Below are 20292 nucleotides of genomic sequence, written 5' to 3'. Positions count from 1 at the left end.
ACAGTTCTGGGATCTTTTATTTCAGGTCATGAAACATGGGACCAACACTACATGTTGCATTTATATTTTTGTTCAGTGTACAAATAAAGTATGTCAGTCAAAAAGGATGTCAAGTAGCAGTAACAACATTCTGAACATGTTTTTGTTCATAGTTTACTGAAGAAGGTTGACAATGAAACGTCTGTGTGAATTTTTTCCCCTGTCTGCTGTGTAAGCAAGATAAAAAAGTGTGTGGGTTAAAACAGGTCCACTGTATAGGTAAAAAAAAAAAACGAAGGAATATTTGTATAAATGCTTGTATGCAAACCACCCTTCGTTTTTTGGACGTCATTGTTGATTGGTTTAACACACCAAGGACTATTCAAGTTTAAAGTTAACCGCAATGGTACCATTTTTTTCTACATAGTTTACTTAGTAATACTCTATACTGCAAGTAGATGGTGCTTTAATAACTGTTTTGTATCTGCTAGGCTTTAGACGGCTTCTTCCTAGCAATTATGACTGATGGGAACATAATCTATGTCTCAGAGAGTGTTACATCTCTACTGGAACATCTTCCTGTGAGTATTAATTCTGTCCATACACATTACTTAATGCCTATGTAAGGTTGTTGTTATGCATTACTAAAGGTTGGCATGCGTGACGACGGTTGACATGCATGACGACAGTTGACATACATGACCAAGGTTGACATACATGACTTAGGTTGACATCCATGTGTGTGTTTCAGTCTGACCTGGTGGATCAGAACCTATTGAACTTCCTGCCCCTGGGGGAACATTCAGACGTGTATAAAGCCCTGTCGTCTCACATACAGGAGGGCGAGACGCTAACGCCTGAGTATCTCAAGAGTAAGTACTGGAGCTGTTTTAGTGTTTTTTCAGTTTCAGATTTTAATGTCACATGCACAAGTGCAGTTAAATGCTTTTCTAGCAAACTCAAAACCCAACAATGCAATAATCAATAACAATGTAATACTAGAAAAAACACATGAGAAATATGAAGAACACAATAAGTAAGTAAGTAAGTAAGCATACTATATACAGGGTCAGCTCCAATACCATATTTACAATGTGTAGGGATACAGGTTTGATGGAGCTAGAGGATATAAGATAAACAGAGTAGCTGTAGTGGGTGTGCGTGTGTGTAGAGTCAGTATAAATGTATGTGCATATCAGTGGCGGTCGGTGCCGTTTATGAAGAGGGAGGATGAAGGAGTTCCCACATATCTTCAGCACTACTTGGCTGCTTTTCCTTCACTCTGCTGTCCAACTGCTGCTGGGTTGAGGTCAGGTGATTGTGGAGGCCAACTCTTACACAACCTGGAGGTGTGGGTCATTTTGAGTCATTGTCCTGTTGACAACTAATGATAGTCCCACTAAGTGCAAACTGTGTCCCCAGAAAAAGCACCCCCACACCATCACACCTCCTCCTCCATGCTTCACGGTTGGAACCACACATGCGGAGTTAATCCCGTTCACCTACTCTGCGTCTCACAAAGACACAGCAGTTGGAACCTAAAATATAAAATTTGGACTCAGCAGACCAAAGGACAGATTTCCACCGGTCTAATGTCCATTGCTCGTGTTTCTTTGCCCATGCAAGTCTCTTCTTCTTATTGGTGCCCTTTAGTAGTAGTTTATTTGCAGCAATTCGACCTGTGAATGAAAGTTTACAACGTAGGTGCATACAGGTCGAGATATTTTTAGGTGACAGACAGTAACACACGGACAGATAGTGACACATTCAATACCACCTTGCACACTCTTGCTTGCATCTAGCTGATCTAGAGTAATTGTTAGTCCAACAGTTGCAAACGAGAGTTTCTATTAGACAAATTGAGGTATGTTTAACTCTACTCATTCCGCTTGCTGCCATTTTAAGAAATGTTTTTCAACTGAATCGGCAGAATGTATACACTCCTGATCACATGTAAACACAGTTCACTTTAAGAGCAGCCAGGTTGTATTCCTTCTCGCAACCATGCGCTCTCTTCCTCTCACCTTTTCTCTTTGTTTGTGGACTTCAATGAACATCAGCTATATGTTACCTGGTGTAAAAAAATCTTTCCAAGCCAAACCAGATTATAACCGCTACACACAGCCTATATCGCTGTCACCATATTAGCTAAAGTAACGTCATAGTCAAGTTTCTTTGGCCACAGCATAAGCAGATAATTTTTTTCAGAGTTAGATGTACCCATGAGTTTATTTGTACTGTTTTATTGTATAATTAATTTGTTTTCAGCTAAAAACCAGTTAGAATTCTGTTGCCACATGCTCAGAGGAACGATTGACCCTAAAGCTCCCCCTGTGTACGAGTACGTCAAGTTCATCGGAAACTTCAAGGCCCTGAATAATGGTAAGTTTTATTTTATATTGATTTATGGGAAAATAGGCTTGGAATGTGTACACAAGTAGTTGCTCTGTATTTAGTTTGTGACCATAAATGCACTTAGTCACTGTTGCCTTTTGGTCTGTCCCGATCTTTATTTTCACTTTCTCCCAAAGTACCTAACTCAACTCGAAACGGCTTGGAAGGGGTGATCCAGCGTTCACTCCGGCCCGCTTTTGAGGACCGAGTCTGTTTCATAGCAACTGTGAGATTAGCTAAACCACAGTTTATTAAGGTAAGACACTTATACAGTATATCACAGACTGCATATGTAGGTAGCTAGGTAACCAGGTATGTCAAATGCTGTACTGTAAAGTTTCCTAAGTGACAGCCTTGTAAATTATTTCCTTTGTATAAGAAGTAAACATCTAGTTTTTCCTCACTCACCCACAGGAGATGTGCACTGTGGAAGAACCCAATGAAGAATTCACCTCCAGACACAGCTTAGAATGGAAGTTCCTCTTCTTGGACCACAGGTAATGTGTGCTGTCTATAGCCATGTCTGTGTGTTTACTTGCCTAATGTCATGTTCGAGTGAGTTAGCCTCTACCTGTTTGAAACTAGAGTGTTAGGTTCATCTCAAATCAAATTAGCTGGCTGCTGTGTTCTCTCTGGGCCAGTCAGTCTCAACTGTTTTTGAGCAAGAACACTAGAAAGAGTACGTAGTGTTTCACTGCCACTGAAAACCTTTATTATACTGTCCTCTGTAGATACCAGGTCCAGAGGGTAATGCATTGTTTTGTGTGTTTTTGATGTGTTATTATAACTACTTTACAGGGTGATAAACTGTATATTATTGTCTTTGAATGGGTTGTGCTATCATTAAATGACATTGTTACCTCCCCAGGGCTCCGCCCATAATAGGTTATCTGCCGTTTGAGGTTCTGGGTACATCTGGATATGACTACTACCACGTGGATGACCTGGAGTCACTGGCCAAATGCCACGAACACTGTAAGTACATTTCTGTCACATTTGTGTATTTCAAATCAAATTGTATTGGTCACATACACATATTTAGCAGATGTTGTAGCGAAATGCTTGTGTTCCTAGCTCAAACAGTGCAGTTGTATCCAACAATATACACAAATCTAAAAGTAAAAGAATGGAATTAAGAAATATATAATTATTAGAATGAGCAATGTCGGAGTGGCATTGACTAAAATACAGTAAAATAGCATACATTATATACATATGAGATTAGTAAAGCAGTATGTAAACATTTAATTAAACATTATTAAAGTGACTAGTGTTCCATTATTAAAGTGGGCAGTGATTCCATGTCTGTGTAAATAGGGCAGCAGCCTCTAAGGTGCAGGGTTGCGTAACCGAGTGGAAGCCAGCTAGTGATGGTTATTTAACAGTCTGATGGCCTTCAGATAGAAGCTTTTTTTTCAGTCTATTGTTCCCAGTTTTGATGTACCTGTACTGACCTCGCCTTCTTGATGATAGAGGGGTGAACAGGCAGTGGCTCACGTAGTTGTCCTTGATGATGTTTTTGGCCTTCCTGTGACATTGGGTGCTGTAGGTGTCCTGGAGGGCAGGTAGTTTGCCCCCAGTGACACGGTGGGAAAACTGCACCACCCTCTGGAGAGCCCTGCGGTTGCGGGCGATGCAGTTGCCATACCAGGCGGTGATATAGCCCGACAGGATGCTCTCATTTGTGTATCTATTAAAATATGTGAGGGTTTTAGGTGCCAAGCCAAATTCCTTTAGCATCCTGAGGTTGAAGAAGCGCTGTTGTGCCTTCTTCACCACAATGTCTATGTGAGTGGACCCTTTCAGATCGTCAGTGATGTGTACGCCGAGGAACTTGAAGCTTTCCATCTTCTCCAATGCGGTCCCGTCGATGTGGATAGGGGCGTGTTTCCTCAAGTCCATGATCAGCTCCTTTGTTTTGTTGACGTTGAGTAAGAGGAGGCGTTGGAGGCGTGCATGGCAATGCAGTCATGGGTGAACGGGAAGTACAGGAGGGGGCAGAGCACGCACCCTTGTGGGGCTCCTGTGTTGAGGATCAGCGAAGTGGAGATGTTGTTTACTACCTTCACCACCTGGGTGCGGCCCGTCAAGAAGTCCAGGACCCAGTTGCACATGGCGGGTTCAGACCCAGGGCCTTGAGCTTAATGATGAGCTTGGAGGGTACTATGGTGTTGAATGCTGAGCTATTGCCAATGAACAGCATTCTTACGTAGGTATTCCTCTTGTCCAGATGGGATAGAACAGTGTGCAGTGCGATGGCGATTGCATCGTCTGTGAATCTATCGGGGCGGTAAGCAAATTGAAGTGGGTCTAGGGTGTAAGGTTGAGGTGATATGGTCCTTGACTAGTCTCTCAAAGCACTTCATGATGACAGAAGTGAGTACTACGGGGCGGTAGTCGTTTAGCTCTGTTACCTTAACTTTCTTGGGAACAGGAACAATGGTGGCCCTCTTGAAGCATGTGGGGACTGCAAACTGGGATAAGGATTGATTGAATATGTCCGTAAACACACCAGCCAGCTGGTCTGCGCATGCTCTGAGGACGCGGCTGGGGATGCCGTCTGGGCCTGCAGCCTTGCGAGGGTTAACACGTTTAAATGTTTTACTCACGTCGGCTGCAGTGAAGGAGAGTCCGCAGGTTTTGGTAGCGGGCAGTGTCAGTGGCACTGTATTGTCCTCAAAGCGAGCAAAGAAGTTATTTAGTCTGTCTGGGAGCAAGACATCCTGGTCCGCGACGGGGCTGGTTGTCTTTTTGTAATCCGTGATAGACTGTAGACCCTGCCACATATCTCTTGTGTCTGAGCCGTTGAATTGCGACTCTACTTTGTCTCTATACTGACGCTTAGCTTGTTTGATTGCCTTGCGGGGGGAATAGCTACACTGTTTGTATTCGGTCATGTTTCCGGTCACCTTGCCCTGGTTAAAGGCAGTGGTTCGCGCTTTCAGTTTCGCGCGAATGCTGCCATCAATCCACGGTTTCTGGTTTGGGAATGTTTTAATAGTTGCTGTGGGTACGACATCGCCGATGCACTTGCTAATGAAATCGCTCACCTAATCAGCGTATTCGTCAATGTTGTTGTTGGATGCAATGCGGAACATATCCCAATCCACGTGATCGAAGCAGTCTTGAAGCGTGGAATCAGATTGGTCGGACCAGCGTTGAGCAGACCTGAGCGCGGGAGCTTCCTGTTTTAGTCTCTGGATAAAGGCTGGGAGCAACAAAATGGAGTCGTGGTCAGCTTTTTCGAAAGGAGGGCAGGGGAGGGCCTTATATGCGTTGCGGAAGTTAGAATAACAATGATCCAGGGTTTTACCAGCCCTGGTTGCACAATCGATATGCTGATAGAATTTAGGGAGTCTTGTTTTCAGATTAGCCTTGTTAAAATCCCCAGCTACAATGAATGCAGCCTCAGGATATGTGGTTTCCAGTTTACATAGAGTCAAATAAAGTTTGTTCAGGGCCATCGATGTGTCTGCTTGGGCGGGAATATATACTGATGTGATTATAATCGAAGAGAATTCTCTAGGTAGATATTGCGGTCGACATTTGACTGTGATTCAGGTGAACAGAAGGACTTGAGTTCCTGTATGTTGTTATGATCACACCACGTCTCGTTAATCATAAGGCATACCCCCCCGCCCCTCTTCTTACCAGAAAGATGCTTGTTTCTGTCGACGCGATGCGTGAAGAAACCAGCTGGCTGTACCGACTCTGATAGCGTGTCTCGAGTGAGCCATGTTTCCGTGAGGCAAAGAACGTTACAGTCTCTGATGTCTCTCTGGAATGCTACCCTTGCTCGGATTTCATCAACCTTGTTGTCAAGAGACTGGACATTGGCGAGTAGTATGCTAGGGAATGGTGCGCGATGTGCCCGTCTCCGGAGCCTGACCAGAAGACCGCTTTGTTTGCCCCTTTTACGGCGACGTTGTATTGGGTCGTCGGCTGGGATCCGATCCATTGTCCTGGGTGGTGGGCAAAACACAGGATACACTTCGGGAAAGTCGTATTCCTGGTCGTAATGATGGTGAGTTGACGTTGCTCTTATATTCAGTAGTTCCTCCCGACTGTATGTAATGAAACCTAAGATTACCTGGGGTACCAATGTAAGAAATAACACGTAAAAAAACAAAATACTGCATAGTTTCCTAGGAACGCGAAGCGAGGCAGCCATCTCTGTCGGCGCCGGAAGTTGCAAACGGTTTCTGGTTAGGGTAGGTTTTAATAGTCACAGTGGGTACACATTTTATGAGTGTGTTTGTGTTTTCCTGTCCCATGTCCATATCTGTGACATCAGTTCACTCCTCTCTCTCTCTTCTTCAGTAATGCAGTATGGGAAAGGGAAGTCGTGCTACTACAGGTTTCTCACCAAAGGGCAGCAGTGGATCTGGCTCCAGACTCATTACTACATCACCTACCACCAGTGGAACTCAAGGCCCGAGTTCATTGTCTGCACGCACACTGTCGTCAGGTATAAATCGGCCAATCAATAATAATGATATTCGTATGTATATTTCACAAGAAGTATGTCTGTCATACTATGGATAACCAGTAGTATTGCATTGTGTTAGGATGTTCATAAACCTCTTTCACTGTTGTGTTGCAGCTATGCTGAGGTAAGGGCTGAACAGCGCAGGGAGCTGGGGATTGTTGAGTCACCGCCGCCAGAAATCTTTGCGGTAGATAAGGTGAGACATTTATGAGACTGACATGAAAGCTTGTCTCGCCAACTCCTGAGCATGAGCAATCAGAATTCGGTTTAGGGGATAAAGACGGGGCTGAGTTTTGTTAATGATGAGGGTGTTTTCCACAGGCACATGGAGAAGCCAGCCAAGTAGAAAATAGCCAACCAGGCTCCCCCGGGCTGGGATGGGGGTGTTACAAGCTCTAGTTTGGTGGCCTCTGGTACATTTTAATGCTAGATAGTTGCTGGTTGAAAAAACAATCAGGAAATAAGATTGATAAAAAGAAAAATGTATATATATATACATGTATATATATACATACAGTCGCGGCCAAAAGTTTTGAGAATGACACAAATATTAATTTTCATAAAGTTTGCTGCCTCAGTGTCTTCAGATATTTTTGTCAGATGTTACTATGGAATACTGAAGTATAATTACAAGCATTTCATAAGTGTCAAATGCTTTTATTGACAATTACATGAAGTTGATGCAAAGAGTCAATATTTGCAGTGTTGACCCTTCTTTTTCAAGACCTCTGCAATCCGCTCTGGCATGCTGTCAATTAACTTCTTGGCCACATCCTGACTGATGGCAGCCCATTCTTGCATAATCAATGCTTGGAGTTTGTCAGAATTTGTGTTTTTTTGTTTGTCCACCCGCCTCTTGAGGATTGACCACAAGTTCTCAATGGGATTAAGGTCTGGGGAGTTTCCTGGCCATGGACCCAAAATATCGATGTTTTGTTCCCCGAGCCACTTAGTTATCACTTTTGCCTTATGGCAAGGTGCTCCATCATGTTGGAAAAGGCATTGTTCATCACCAAACTGTTCCTGGATGGTTGGGAGAAATTGCTCTCGGAGGATGTGTTGGTACCATTCTTTATTCATGGCTGTGTTCATAAGCAAAATTGTGAGTGAGCCCACTCCTTTTTTCCTTATGCCCCAAACAATCAGAAAGGGGATTCATCAGAGAAAATGACTTTACACCAGTCCTCAGCAGTCCAATCCCTTTTGCAGACTATCAGTCTGTCCCTGATGTTTTTCCTAGAAAGAAGTGGTTTCTTAGCTGCCCTTCTTGACACCAGGCCAGCAGATGCACTCACACCTGCCTGCTGCCATTACTGGTGGTGCCCCGATCCCGCAGCTGAATCAACTTTAGGAGACGGTCCTGGCGCATGCTGGACGTTCTTGGGCGCCCTGAAGCCTTCTTCACAACAACTGAACCGCTCTCCTTGAAGTTCTTGATGATCCGATAAATTATTGATTTAGGTGCAATCTTACTTGCAGCAATATCCTTGCCTGTGAAGCCCTTTTTGTGCAAAGCAATGATGACGACACGTGTTTCCTTGCAGGTAACCATGTCTGACAGAGGAAGAACAATGATTCCAAGCACCACCCTCCTTTTGAAGCTTCCAGTCTGTTATTCAAACTTAATCAGCATGACAGAGTGATCTCCAGCCCTGTCATCGTCAACACTCACACCTGTGTAACGAGAGAATCACTGACATGATGTCAGCTGGTCCTTTTGTGGCAGGGCTGAAATGCAGTGGAACTGTTTTTGGGGGGGATTCAGTGGCAAAGAGGGACTTTGCAATTAATTGCAATTCATCTGATCACTCTTCATAACATTCTGGAGTATATGCAAATTGCCATCATACATACTGAGGCAGCAGACTTTTTAATTTTTTTTATATTTGTGTCATTCTCAAATCTTTTGGCCACGACTGTACCTACATACAGTGGGGCAAAAAAGTATTTAGTCAGCCACCAATTGTGCAAGTTCTCCCACTTAAAACGATGAGAGAGGCCTGTACTTTTCATCATAGGTACACTTCAACTATGACAGACAAAATGAGAAGAAAAAATCCAGAAAATCACATTGCACATTTTTTATGAATTTATTTGCAAATTATGGTGGAAAATAAGTATAAGTTAAAGCTTGGTCGCAAATGGGTCTTCCAAATGGACAATGACCCCAAGCATACTTCCAAAGTTGTGGCAAAATGGCTTAAGGACAACAAAGTCAAGGTATTGGAGTGGCCATCACAAAGACCTGACCTCAATACTATAGAACATTTTTGGGCAGATCTGAAAAAGGAGGCCTACAAATCGGACTCAGTTACGCCAGCTCTGTCAGGAGGAATAGGCCAAAATTCACCCAACTTATTGTGGGAAGCTTGTGGAAGGCTACCTGAAACGTTTGACCCGAGTTAAACAATTTAAAGGCAATGCTGCCAAATAAATTGTTTTATTTTACATATACAAATTGAGTGTATGTAAACTTCTGATCCATTGGCAATGTGATGGAAGAAATAAAAGCTGAAATAAATCATTCTCTCTACTATTATTCTGACATTTCACATTCTTAAATTAAAGTGGTGATCCTAACTGACCTAAGATATGGACTTTTTACTAGGATGAAATGTCAGTAATTGTGAAAAACTGAGTTTAAATGTACTTGGCTAAGGTTTATGTAAACCTCCGACTGCAACTGTACATACGTACACAAGTACATGCATACACACACACGCACACACACAGTACCAGTCAAACGTTTGGACACACCTACTCATTCAAGTTTTTATTTTTTATTTGTTTTACTGTTTTCTACATTGTGGAATAATGGTGAAGATATATAAACTCTGAAATAACACATGGAATCATGTAATAACCAAAAGAGTATTAAACAAATTTAAATATATTTTATTAACTCAACAAAAAAAGAAACGTCCCTTTTTCAGGACCCTGTCTTTCAAAGATAATTTGTAGAAATCCAAGTAACTTTAAGACACTAACTTCTTACAGACGATAGGCAATTAAGGTCACAGTTATGAAAACTGAGGACACTAAAAGAGGCCTTTCTACTGACTCTGGTAAAACACAGAAAGAAAGATGCCCAGGGTCCCTGCTCATCTTCGTGAATGTGCCTTAGGCATGCTGCAAGGAGGCATGAGGACTGCAAATATGGCCAGGGCAATACATTGCAAAGTCCGTACTGTGAGACGCCTAAGACAGCCCTACAGGGAGACAGGATGGAAAGCTGATCGTCCTCGCAGTGGCAGACCACGTGTAACAACACCTTTACAGGATCGGTACATGCGAACATCACACCTGTGGGACTGGTACAGGATGGCAACAACAACTGCCTGAGTTACACCAGGAATGCACAATCAGTGCTCAGAATGTCCGCAATAGGCTGAGAGAGGCTGGACTGAGAGCTTCTAGGCCTATTGTAAAGGCAGGTCCTCACCAGACATCACTGGCAACAACGTCGCCTATGGCACAAATCCACAGTCGCTGGACCAGACAGGACTGGCAAAAAGTGCGCTTCACTGACGAGTCGCGGTTTTGTCTCACCAGGGGTGATGGTCGAATTCGCGTTTATCGTCGAAGGAATGAGCGTTACACCGAGGCCTGTACTCTGGAGCGGGACCTATTTGGAGGTTGAGGCTCCATCGTGGTCTGGGGCGGTGTGTCACAGCATCATCGGACTGAGCTTGTTGTCATTGCAGGCAATCTCAACGCTATGCGTTACAGGGAAGACATCCTCCTCCATCATGTGGTACCCTTCCTGCAGGCTCATCCTGACATGACCCTCCAGTGTGACAATGCCACTAGCCATACTGCTCGTTCTTTGTGTGATTTCCTGCAAGACAGGAATGTTACGTGTTCTGCCATGGCCAGCGAAGAGCCCGGATCTCAATCCCATTGATCACATTTGGGACCTGTTGGATTGGAGGGTGAGGGCTAGTGCCATTCCCCCCAGGAATGTCCGGGAACTTGCAGGTGCCTTGGTGGAAGAGTGGGGTAACATCTCACAGCAAGTACTGGCAAATCTGGTGCAGTCTGAGGAGGAGATGCACTGCAGTACTTAATGCAGCTGGTGGCCACACCAGATACTGACTGTTACTTTTGATTTTTACCCCCCCCCTTGTTCAGGGACACGTTATTCCATTTCTGTTAGTCACATTTCTGTGGGACTTGCTCAGTTTATGTCTCAGTTGTTGAATCTCGTTAATGTCATACAAATATTTACACATGTTAAGTTTGCTGAAAATAAACGCAGTTGACAGTGAGAGGACATGTCTTTTTTTGCTGAGTTTACATTTTGAGATTCTTCAAAGTAGCCACACTTTGCCTTGATGACAGCTTTGCACACTCTTGGCATTCTCTGCTGTTGCTGTTGATGATGTTGCTGTTTTTGTTGTTAAAATATGGATAGGGCCATGTTCTGCCAAGTTGGCCAAAAATCGAGTGTCCCAAAAATAATTTATACTGGCCCGGACATGGTTTGGTTCTTAAATACATTGGCCTAAAGTTTGCCATGCTTTCTCTCTATATTCAGCTGTTAATTGCCTATATTTGGTTATTATGATATGTATTTAAAAGCTGTGTCATATAATTTAGCAATGCAAGTCATTACTCTATTCTTTAGAATTGCATTGCATTCATTTGTTTCTAAACTATGTCATTTTGAGAAGATTTGAAAATAGGACGCTGTCCCTTTAAGACTCCAAAAGAGAGATCAAAATGGCTACAGTAGGCTAGCAAGATGAATGCTAGTGTCTTTTTGTAGCTTTCTTTTTGCATACTGTCAACACTAGCCAGCATATTGCTAGAATGTTCACTATTGAAGGTGTACTTTTGTAAATCGCTTTCCCTAAAATAAATAAGCTCAGAGTAGATTGTTTGGCACTTCATTTTGCTTTGGACAGCTCAAGTGTGCTGTGTGAAGGCATCAACTCCTACTGCTGGAGAGGTTGTGAACAATGATTTATATATTCACTATATGACTGTTAGGGGGCGCTGTGTTGAATCCACCGTGTCTCCATCTTGGCACTCCCCCACTGTTGTAGCTATGGAAATGCATTTATTAATGTCTACATTCGTTTTTGCCAAATGTATTATTTATTACAGACACCGTAATGCATACTTTTAAAATATTTTATGTGAGCTAAATGTGCAAATGGAAAAACTATATAAAAACATTTTGTTTTCACCTATCGAACTGTGTTAGATCAGTGATTACCTCATGCGAGGAAGGAGGGATGTATTTCCAAAGTCTCCTAACAACGTTTGGGAGTTGTTGTAGTGAGTCTGACTGTTCTCTCTCTGCTCTCTCCATCTCAGGACTCTGGCTCTGAGTCTCAACACCAGCTCAACACCTCCAGCCTGAAGGAGGCCCTGGAACGATTTGACCGCAGCCGCACGCCCTCCACCTCCTCACGCAGCTCCCGCAAGTCCTCGTCCCAAACCGCCGTCTCCAATCCAGCCTGTAAGCACTGACCACATGACATCACTACATCCATCTTGTCTATGTTCACATCCTTTCTGAGAGCTACTTTGATCCTAAGAGTAAGTTGTTTGTTTTTTCCTCCTCAGCGCCTAAGCTAAAGACAGACAGGGGTACACCAGGATGCCAGTCCGTCTCTGCTATTGAGATGACATCACAGCGAAGGTCGTCTGTCAGCAGTCAGGTCAGTGTGGGCTTTCTTCCGCTTGCGGTCACCGCATCTTTATTTTTGATAGTAATCTGGTTCATAATGTAGTTCCTGTTTTTGTCTCCAACAGCAATCAATGAGCTCCCAGCACACCCAGAATACAGGGCAGAACATGGCCCCTTCCATTGTTTCACAACAACATCATCAACAGCAGAGGCAGCAGCAACCACAACCCCCACGGCAACAGCAGCAACCACCACCACAACAGCAGCAACCACCACCACAACAGCAGCAACCACCACCACAACAGCAGCAACCACCACCACAACAGCAGCAGCAACCGCCACAAGAGCAGCAACTGCCACAACAGCAGCATCTGCCGATCCTGTCCAGTGTCCAGGTGAGAAATCTCTCGCAGGACTGTAATTTCGCAGTGTCAGTGACAGAAATGTTCAATTATAATGAGCCATCCACAAACATCCCTTATTTTTCATATTTGCTAGCCCATGGTACCGTTCTCCACCCAGCTGGATGCCATGCAGCACCTGAAGGATCAGCTAGAGCAGAGGACCAGGAGGATTGAGGCCAACATCCAGAGGCAGCAGCAAGAGCTCAGGCAGATCCAGGAGGAGCTCCAGAAGGTGCAGGGCCAGGGCCTACAGGTTAGCACTGCCCCCTGCTGTCTGTCTCGGGAACAGCACTATAAGGGCCCCATATATTGACCATGGCCCTCTTATGTAGAGCTGGGAAAGGGTACTTGAACCAAAATGTCTGCTTACATTTGTGTGGATGCATGCATGTGTCATGCCTGTGTTTTTCTATGTAAGAAGAGTCTTACCATGTGGTATTTTCTCTGGTGCAGATGTTCCTCCAACAGGGTGCAGGTGGGCTGAGCCTGAGCTCTGTGCAGCTGGCCCAGGGGACCACCATGCAGCCAGGTGGCGCTCTCAACATGCAGGGTCAGGTGGTGTCTGCAGGCAACCTGCAGGGCAGTACTCAGCAGCAGCACACGGTTCAACGGCAACCTCAGCAGCAGGCCCAGCCTCAACAACAGAACCTGCTACAAGACACCAGCTCTGTCCTCTCACAGTCTTCTGTGAGGTCGACTCACTCTCTGCCGCCCCAGCAGAGTGCCCTGCCGGCCTCCCTCTACAACACCATGATGATCTCTCAACCCAACCAGGCCAATGTGGTCCAGATAGCCAACAGCCTGGCCCAGAACAGCAGCAACAACACTGCTACTGTGGCAACCTTTGCCCAGGACCGCTCGGGACAGATCAGGTACATGATGCCATTAACAGGGTTTATTCTCCTCTCACTCAGCAGCTGATTGTTGCTGAGAACTATAATGATTATCCAAGGGATTTGCATACATTTTTTGTGTGTGGTTCTTATGTTGCTAATTTATTGCCACCCTCTCTCCCTCATCTCTCTCAGGTTCCCAGCTGGCTCTCAGTTGCTGACTAAGCTGGTGACTGGTCCGATGGCGTGTGGAGCGGTCATGGTCCCTACGACCATGTTCATGGGCCAGGTGGTGACAGCGTTCGCTCCTCAGCAGGGCCAGACTCAGACAATCAGCATCGCCCAGCAGCAGCCTCAGCAGCAGGAGCAGCAGACGCAGGCGCAGTCTCAGGCCTTAGCCACACAGCATGGACAGGCCCAGCAACAAACCCAGTTCCTCCAGGTGAGGTGACCAATAGGGAGCACCGTCTGTAGAGGTAGATCAAGTACTTTTCCCTCCCACCCACCTCTCTGTTCTCCCTCTCTAGGGCCCTCGGCTGCTCCATGGAAACCAGTCCACTCAGTTGATCCTGCAGGCGGCGTTCCCACTGCAGCATCAAGGCGCTTTCGCCACCACGCAACTGCAGCAGCAGCAGCAACAACAACAACAGTTACAACAGCAACATCAGCAGCAGCAGCAACAGCTCCAGCAGCAGCAACAACAACAGCAACAGCAACTCCAACAACAGCAGCAACAGGAGCAGCAGCTGGCCTCTCACAGGGCAGGTAGCATGTCAGGTCGCTCCAGCACACAGCCCCAGTAACCTGGCAACAGCCAATTAGACATGTGGACTGAACCAAGACACGGTCTGTGTGTTTGTGTGAAGGGGTGAAGAGGTATAGTGGATGGATGAATCAATAGAACTTGGGAACGATTGGCGCTTCAGAGAGAAAACAATGCTGTGCTGACAGTGAGCACAGGGTCGCTCTGCCTCACGGCCATGCTCAGAACTCTTACCTCACAGAGACCTCCACTCTGTCCAGGTCCCCTCACCACGGTGGCAGGAAGAGGAAACCCTGGTCCCGCCAGTGTTTGTCCCCTCCTCTGTCCTCGTCTTGTGTGTTCAGTGTGTGCTCCGGTCACCCTCACAGGATTCATTTATGCAGGATGATCCAGTCGACACACTGGAGTCAATCCAGGCTTCAAAGAAGTCCTACGGAACAGACAGCAGACAGATTCCTTGTGTGTATTGTTTTTCCTCCTATTTTTCTTTTCATGTGAAAGTAATTATGGGTCAGAAAATATTTTTAAGAATGTCATGTGGATTGTACTTTTATTGTACAGAACACATGTAAAATAATATGTAAATATATGGACAAAAAAGATAACTAATATTTTATATGATGCATGAAATGAAAAGCGTAGTCTGTTATTTGTAGCTTTGAATATATATATTTTTTATCTAGTACTCTATGAAAGAAAGCAAACCTAACACGCTTAATGGCAGATCTTTTCACAGACTTCCTTCTCAGGGAGGGGGGGGGGGGGGGGTCTGCTTAGCGGACACCGCTGATGCTGCTCGTCATGTCACAGTTTGTTTCATCCTCTTCCTCACTTTCAATGTCTTGGTAAAGGAAAAAAAAATGTTTTAAAGTTACAATATCTTTTTAGAATATACATTGTGGTCCAAAGCAACATGTTGAGGACTCTAAATAGACACAATCTTAGTCAAAACAATATTTTAAATAGTTAATAAAGCAAAGACCCAAAGTTGACCAAATAGACTTTAAATGCATCCTATGGAAACCCTATGAGTTCATTCTTTACTCGGCCATAATGACTCATGCCAAAAGCATTTTTTTGTTTATTCAAACCTGTGGCATTATGACTGTTTTAAGGAGTGGTCACATAACACTCATAGTGATGCATGAATAGTACCTCTAGATACAGGCTATACTAGGGCCAAGTCATAATGCTTTACAATACTGTAGTTATTTTAGCCCCGAAGGCTTAATGTGTAGAAAATATAAGTATTCTCATAGAAAAAGTATCTAATCAATGCCGTTTTAAATGGTCAAAAACACTACCTTAAACTAAGAAATGCAATATACGCTTGTGATTTTTCCGCACAATATCACATATTAGCTCTGTTAGAAATTGTATGAATACTGAATTATTTTAGTGTCTGTTCTATGAATGAAATGCATCCCCTTATGTCCATACTTTCTCCTGTCACTTACAACCAACAACTACAGCATGTTTATGACCTTGATCTCCAATTAAGCTTTTTCTGGGTCAGAACAAACAAATGATTGATATTTGTCCTCTTTAGAGGAGAAATATAATGAAGGTGGATCTCATCAAATAGGTGTTAGGACAGAATGCCACCAGCGATTGTTGCGATCCGAGTTCATCTTCATGTGTTCGTGAAGTAAGCTTGTATGTTTGTCTGAATCCAGTGACGTAGGTATTACACTGTGGGGGGATGCGGTCTTAATCAAGACATTAAACTGCTAATCTGACCTACTGGGGTCATTCATTAAAGTAAACGTATAGCACCTATTGAAACTCTGGCTACTGACGACTCTAACATTAAGAACCCCCTACAGACAGTACTCTTTACTTCTTCTCAGTTGTTCGATTGCGAGAAGACAAACTACACTACTGGAAATGTTTCCTAAGGCTAGGCCCAGTCCAGACAAGAACAGAGAAAATGCTGAGGCTATTTGATCCTAGAACGCAAATTACCTCAGAAACAAGTGAAACTGGTGTTTGTTGGACCTGCCAAAAGAATGGATTGAAACAATTATCATACGGTTAACAGATGTTGTCTGTTTGAAGTTTTTCTTCTCCTGCTGCTCTGCTCCTCCTGTCAGGCAGTACATATCACCATGTAACTGTGTTGTAAGGCTATAAGGTGATGGTTATATTGTCGTGCCATGGCAAATTTAAAACGACTGTTGTTGAGTGGGGTCCTATGGACTGGTTGTACTATATGTTGCCATATTAACTTCCATAGTGGATTTCCAGGTTTCTATGGTGAATGTTGTCAAGTGAGGTTCTTGGGGATTGAGCCTCTGGTTTTCCCAGTTGCTCGTTTGTTGTCAGGGGCTTCTGCAGAATGGCACTTTAGTAGTAGTCGTTATGAATCTTCACTTACAGTAGAATGGTCAGGGAGCAGGTCAGCTAATTTAATCTCTATAAAAAATGTATTATATACTGAACAAAAATATAAACGCAACATTTCGGGAACGGTGTCCCTTCCACGGGACGGTTGAGCTAACGTAGGCTAATGTGATTAGCATGAGGTTGTAAGTAACAAGAATATTTCCCAGGACATAGACATATCTGATATTGGCTGAAATCTTAAATTCTTCTTAATCTAACTGCACTGTCCAATTTACAGTAGCTATTACAGTGAAAAAATACCATGCTATTGTTTGAGGTGAGTGCACAATTTTGAACATGAAAAGTTATAAATAAACAAATTAGGCACATTTGGGCAGTCTTGATACAAACTTTTTAACAGAAATACAATGGATTCATTGGATCAGTCTAAAACTTTGCACATAGACTGATGCCATCTAGTGGCCAAAATCTAAATTGCACCTGGGCTGGAATAATACATGATGGCCTTTCTCTTGCATTTCAAAGATGATGCTACAAAAAAAATACAAAATAACTTCTTTTTTTTCTTTGTATTATCTTTTACCAGATCTATTGTGTTATTCTACTACATTCCTTTGACATTTTCATAAACTTCAAAGTGTTTCCTTTCAAATGGTACCAAGAATATGCATATCCTTGCTTCAGGGCCTGAGCTACAGGCAGTTAGATTTGGATATGTCATTTTTGGCGAAAATTGAAAAAAGGGGGCTAATCCTTAGTGTTGGTCCCATGTTTCATGAGCTGAAATAAAATATCCCATAAATGTTCTATACGCACAAAAGCTTCTCTCTCAAATGTTGTGCACAAAGTTGTTTACATCCCTGTTAGTGAGCATTTGTTCTTAGCCAAGATAGTCCATCCACGTGACAGGTGACACAACAAGAAGCTGATTAAATAGCATGATCATTACACAGTTACAATAAAAGGCCACTCTAAAATATGCAGTTTTTTCACACAACACAATGCCACAGATGTCTCAAGTTTTGAGGGAGTGTGCAATTGGCATGCTGACTGCAGGAATGTTCACCAGAGCTATTTCCAGAGAATTGAATGTTAATTTCTCTACCATAAGCCGCCTCCAATGTTGTTTTTTTGAATTTGGCAGTACGTCCAACCGGCCTCAGATCACGCCAGCCCAGGACCTCCACATGCGACTTCTTCATCTGCGGGATCATCTGAGACCAGCCACCCGGACAGCTGATGAAACTGTGGGTTTGTACAACCGAAGAAATTCTGCACAAACTGTCAGAAACCTTTTCAGGGAAGCTCATCTGCACGCTCGTCATCCTTACCAGGGTCTTGACCTGACTGCAGTTCGGCATCGTAACTGACTTCAGTGAGCAAATGCTTACTTTCGATGGCTACTGGGACGCTGGGGAAACGTCATGTGGGCGAGCGGTTTGCTGACGTCAATGTTGTGAACAGTGCCCATGGTGGCGGTGGGGTTATGGTTATGGGCAAGCATAAGCTATGGACAATGAACACGATTGCATTTTATCGATGGTAATTGAAATGCACAGAGATACCGTGACGAGATCCTGTGGCCCATTGACGTGCCATTCATCCGCCGCCATAATCTCATGTTTCAGCATGATAATATACAGCCCCGTGTCGCAAGGATCTGTACACAATTCCTGGAAGCTGAAGATATCTCAGTTCTTCCATGGCCTACATACTCACCAGACATGTCACCCACTGAGCATTTTTGGGAGGCCCTGGATCGACGTGTACGACATGTTCCAGTTCCCACCAATATCCAGCAACTTCACACAGCCTTTGAAGAGAGAAATGGGACAATATTCCACAGGCCACAATCAACAGCCTGATCAACTCTACGTGAAGGAGTTGCGTGGTGGTGTATGAGGCAAATGGTGGTCACACCAGATACTGACTGGTTTTCTGATCCACACCCCTCCCTTTTTTTAAGGTATCTGTGACCAACAGATGCATATCTGTATTCCCAGTCATGTGAAATCCATAGATTAGGGCCTAATGAATTTATTTCAATTGAATGATTTCCTTGAATGAACTGTAACTCAATAAAATCTGTGAAATTGTTGCATGTTGCATTTATATTTTTGTTCAGTGTAGAATAATTAATATTCTTGATCGTTTGCTATCTTTTAGTTGAGAAGGATTGTGTGAAACCTGCATTAAGTTTCACTTTTTTTATTGGTGGAAGTTGACAAATAACATATTTTCTATCAAACCTCTAATCACAGCATAACATTGTAGAACGTCTGGGCCTTCTAGGGGTAATTTCCTGCTCTGGTCTCTCACAAGGCTGGCTGGTCTATTCCATGTTCATGTTGCAGTTCATGGCAAAACTGTCCCAAGCCCTTCTGTTCACATGTACAATAAGTCACACAAAGCCTGCTAGTCTCTGCTTATTAAAATTCACGCTATGTGTGAATGGTGGTCCCTGTTGCTAGGCTATTGGTGGTGCATTGCCCTGTACAGTACAACAAGGCTGGTACTTCTTATAACCTCAAAGTTATTGTATTGCCAGTAATGCATATTGACACAGATTATTCAACAAGTTGTATAGAAACGGTATATGTGGCTCTTAATAGTTGGTTGGTCACTGATTTTATTCTGTTTTTTTATTAACACAAATTAAAGTTGCTCCATCTAGTGATAAACCTTTTCAGCTACCATCAGTGGGTCAGGCAGTGCAATACTTGAATGAATGTAATTTAATATCGAACACCAACATAGCTGTGTAAAAACTGGTATGCATAAAGAAATGAATAACCAAGTGTTTTAACAGAACACACACCTCAGATTTTAAGATTATTTTTCTATGGCCAAGCTAGACCTCAAAAGATAGCTATAGTAGATATTGTCATACACTGTAATATACTGCTATCACGGTGTAGAAAGGGAAAGCAAAATAGTAAATAAATCTATCTAATGATTTACCTCAAATGAGAAAGGAATTAAACAAACTGTGACATGCGTAAAAACTATTGATCTAATTTCCCCAAAACAGGATCGGCTACTTTGAGCTCCTCGATAAGGACTCATGAGCTCATGGTTATGCAAAGGTGTATTGAAATGTTGAAAGGAATCCTTATTCAATAACATATACTGTGTCTCCCCCCCCCCCCTCCATGTAATTGGTTTCAATTGCCAAATAAATCTTATGAATTCTCTCAATGTGATTTGAGGGGAATGCTATATTAATATATTGGATCATCTCTAGGATGACCACATATTGATGTTCCTTTTTCACATGTTTACCAGAAGTTTCAAAGTAGGAATCTCCTATGTTGTATCTCAAAAGGCATATATACAAGGTAATTCAACCCAGACTATATGCTAGATGTGGGGTGTGGGAAAGATGTTTTTAATGCCCAATGTAGAGGGTGGTGAATCATGTTTAATGTTCTGTAGTTCTGATGTAC

The 20292-nt window shown here is 43.4% G+C and overlaps 1 protein-coding gene across 2 annotated transcripts in view; it reads left to right on the top strand.

Moving 5' to 3' along the window:
* Window positions 1-17044, top strand: part of clocka (clock circadian regulator a) — a 65557-nt gene extending 48513 nt beyond the window's left edge. For both annotated transcript variants that reach the window (XM_021599417.2, XM_036969389.1), the window contains 15 exons: window positions 471-560; window positions 731-851; window positions 2248-2361; window positions 2511-2629; window positions 2788-2870; window positions 3242-3348; window positions 6694-6841; window positions 6977-7058; window positions 12185-12329; window positions 12437-12531; window positions 12626-12895; window positions 12999-13157; window positions 13358-13776; window positions 13933-14179; window positions 14265-17044. In XM_021599417.2, the coding sequence (XP_021455092.2) occupies window positions 471-560; window positions 731-851; window positions 2248-2361; window positions 2511-2629; window positions 2788-2870; window positions 3242-3348; window positions 6694-6841; window positions 6977-7058; window positions 12185-12329; window positions 12437-12531; window positions 12626-12895; window positions 12999-13157; window positions 13358-13776; window positions 13933-14179; window positions 14265-14540 (2475 nt within the window). In that variant the 3' untranslated portion in view covers window positions 14541-17044. The remainder of the gene's footprint in view (window positions 1-470; window positions 561-730; window positions 852-2247; window positions 2362-2510; window positions 2630-2787; window positions 2871-3241; window positions 3349-6693; window positions 6842-6976; window positions 7059-12184; window positions 12330-12436; window positions 12532-12625; window positions 12896-12998; window positions 13158-13357; window positions 13777-13932; window positions 14180-14264) is intronic.
* Window positions 17045-20292: the final 3248 nt, after the last annotated feature.

The sequence above is a fragment of the Oncorhynchus mykiss genome, chromosome 30 (assembly GCF_013265735.2).
Source record: "Oncorhynchus mykiss isolate Arlee chromosome 30, USDA_OmykA_1.1, whole genome shotgun sequence".
Lineage (NCBI taxonomy): Eukaryota > Metazoa > Chordata > Actinopteri > Salmoniformes > Salmonidae > Oncorhynchus > Oncorhynchus mykiss.
Note: the sequence above shows the minus strand (reverse complement) of the source record. Positions and strands in the feature narration are given on the sequence as shown.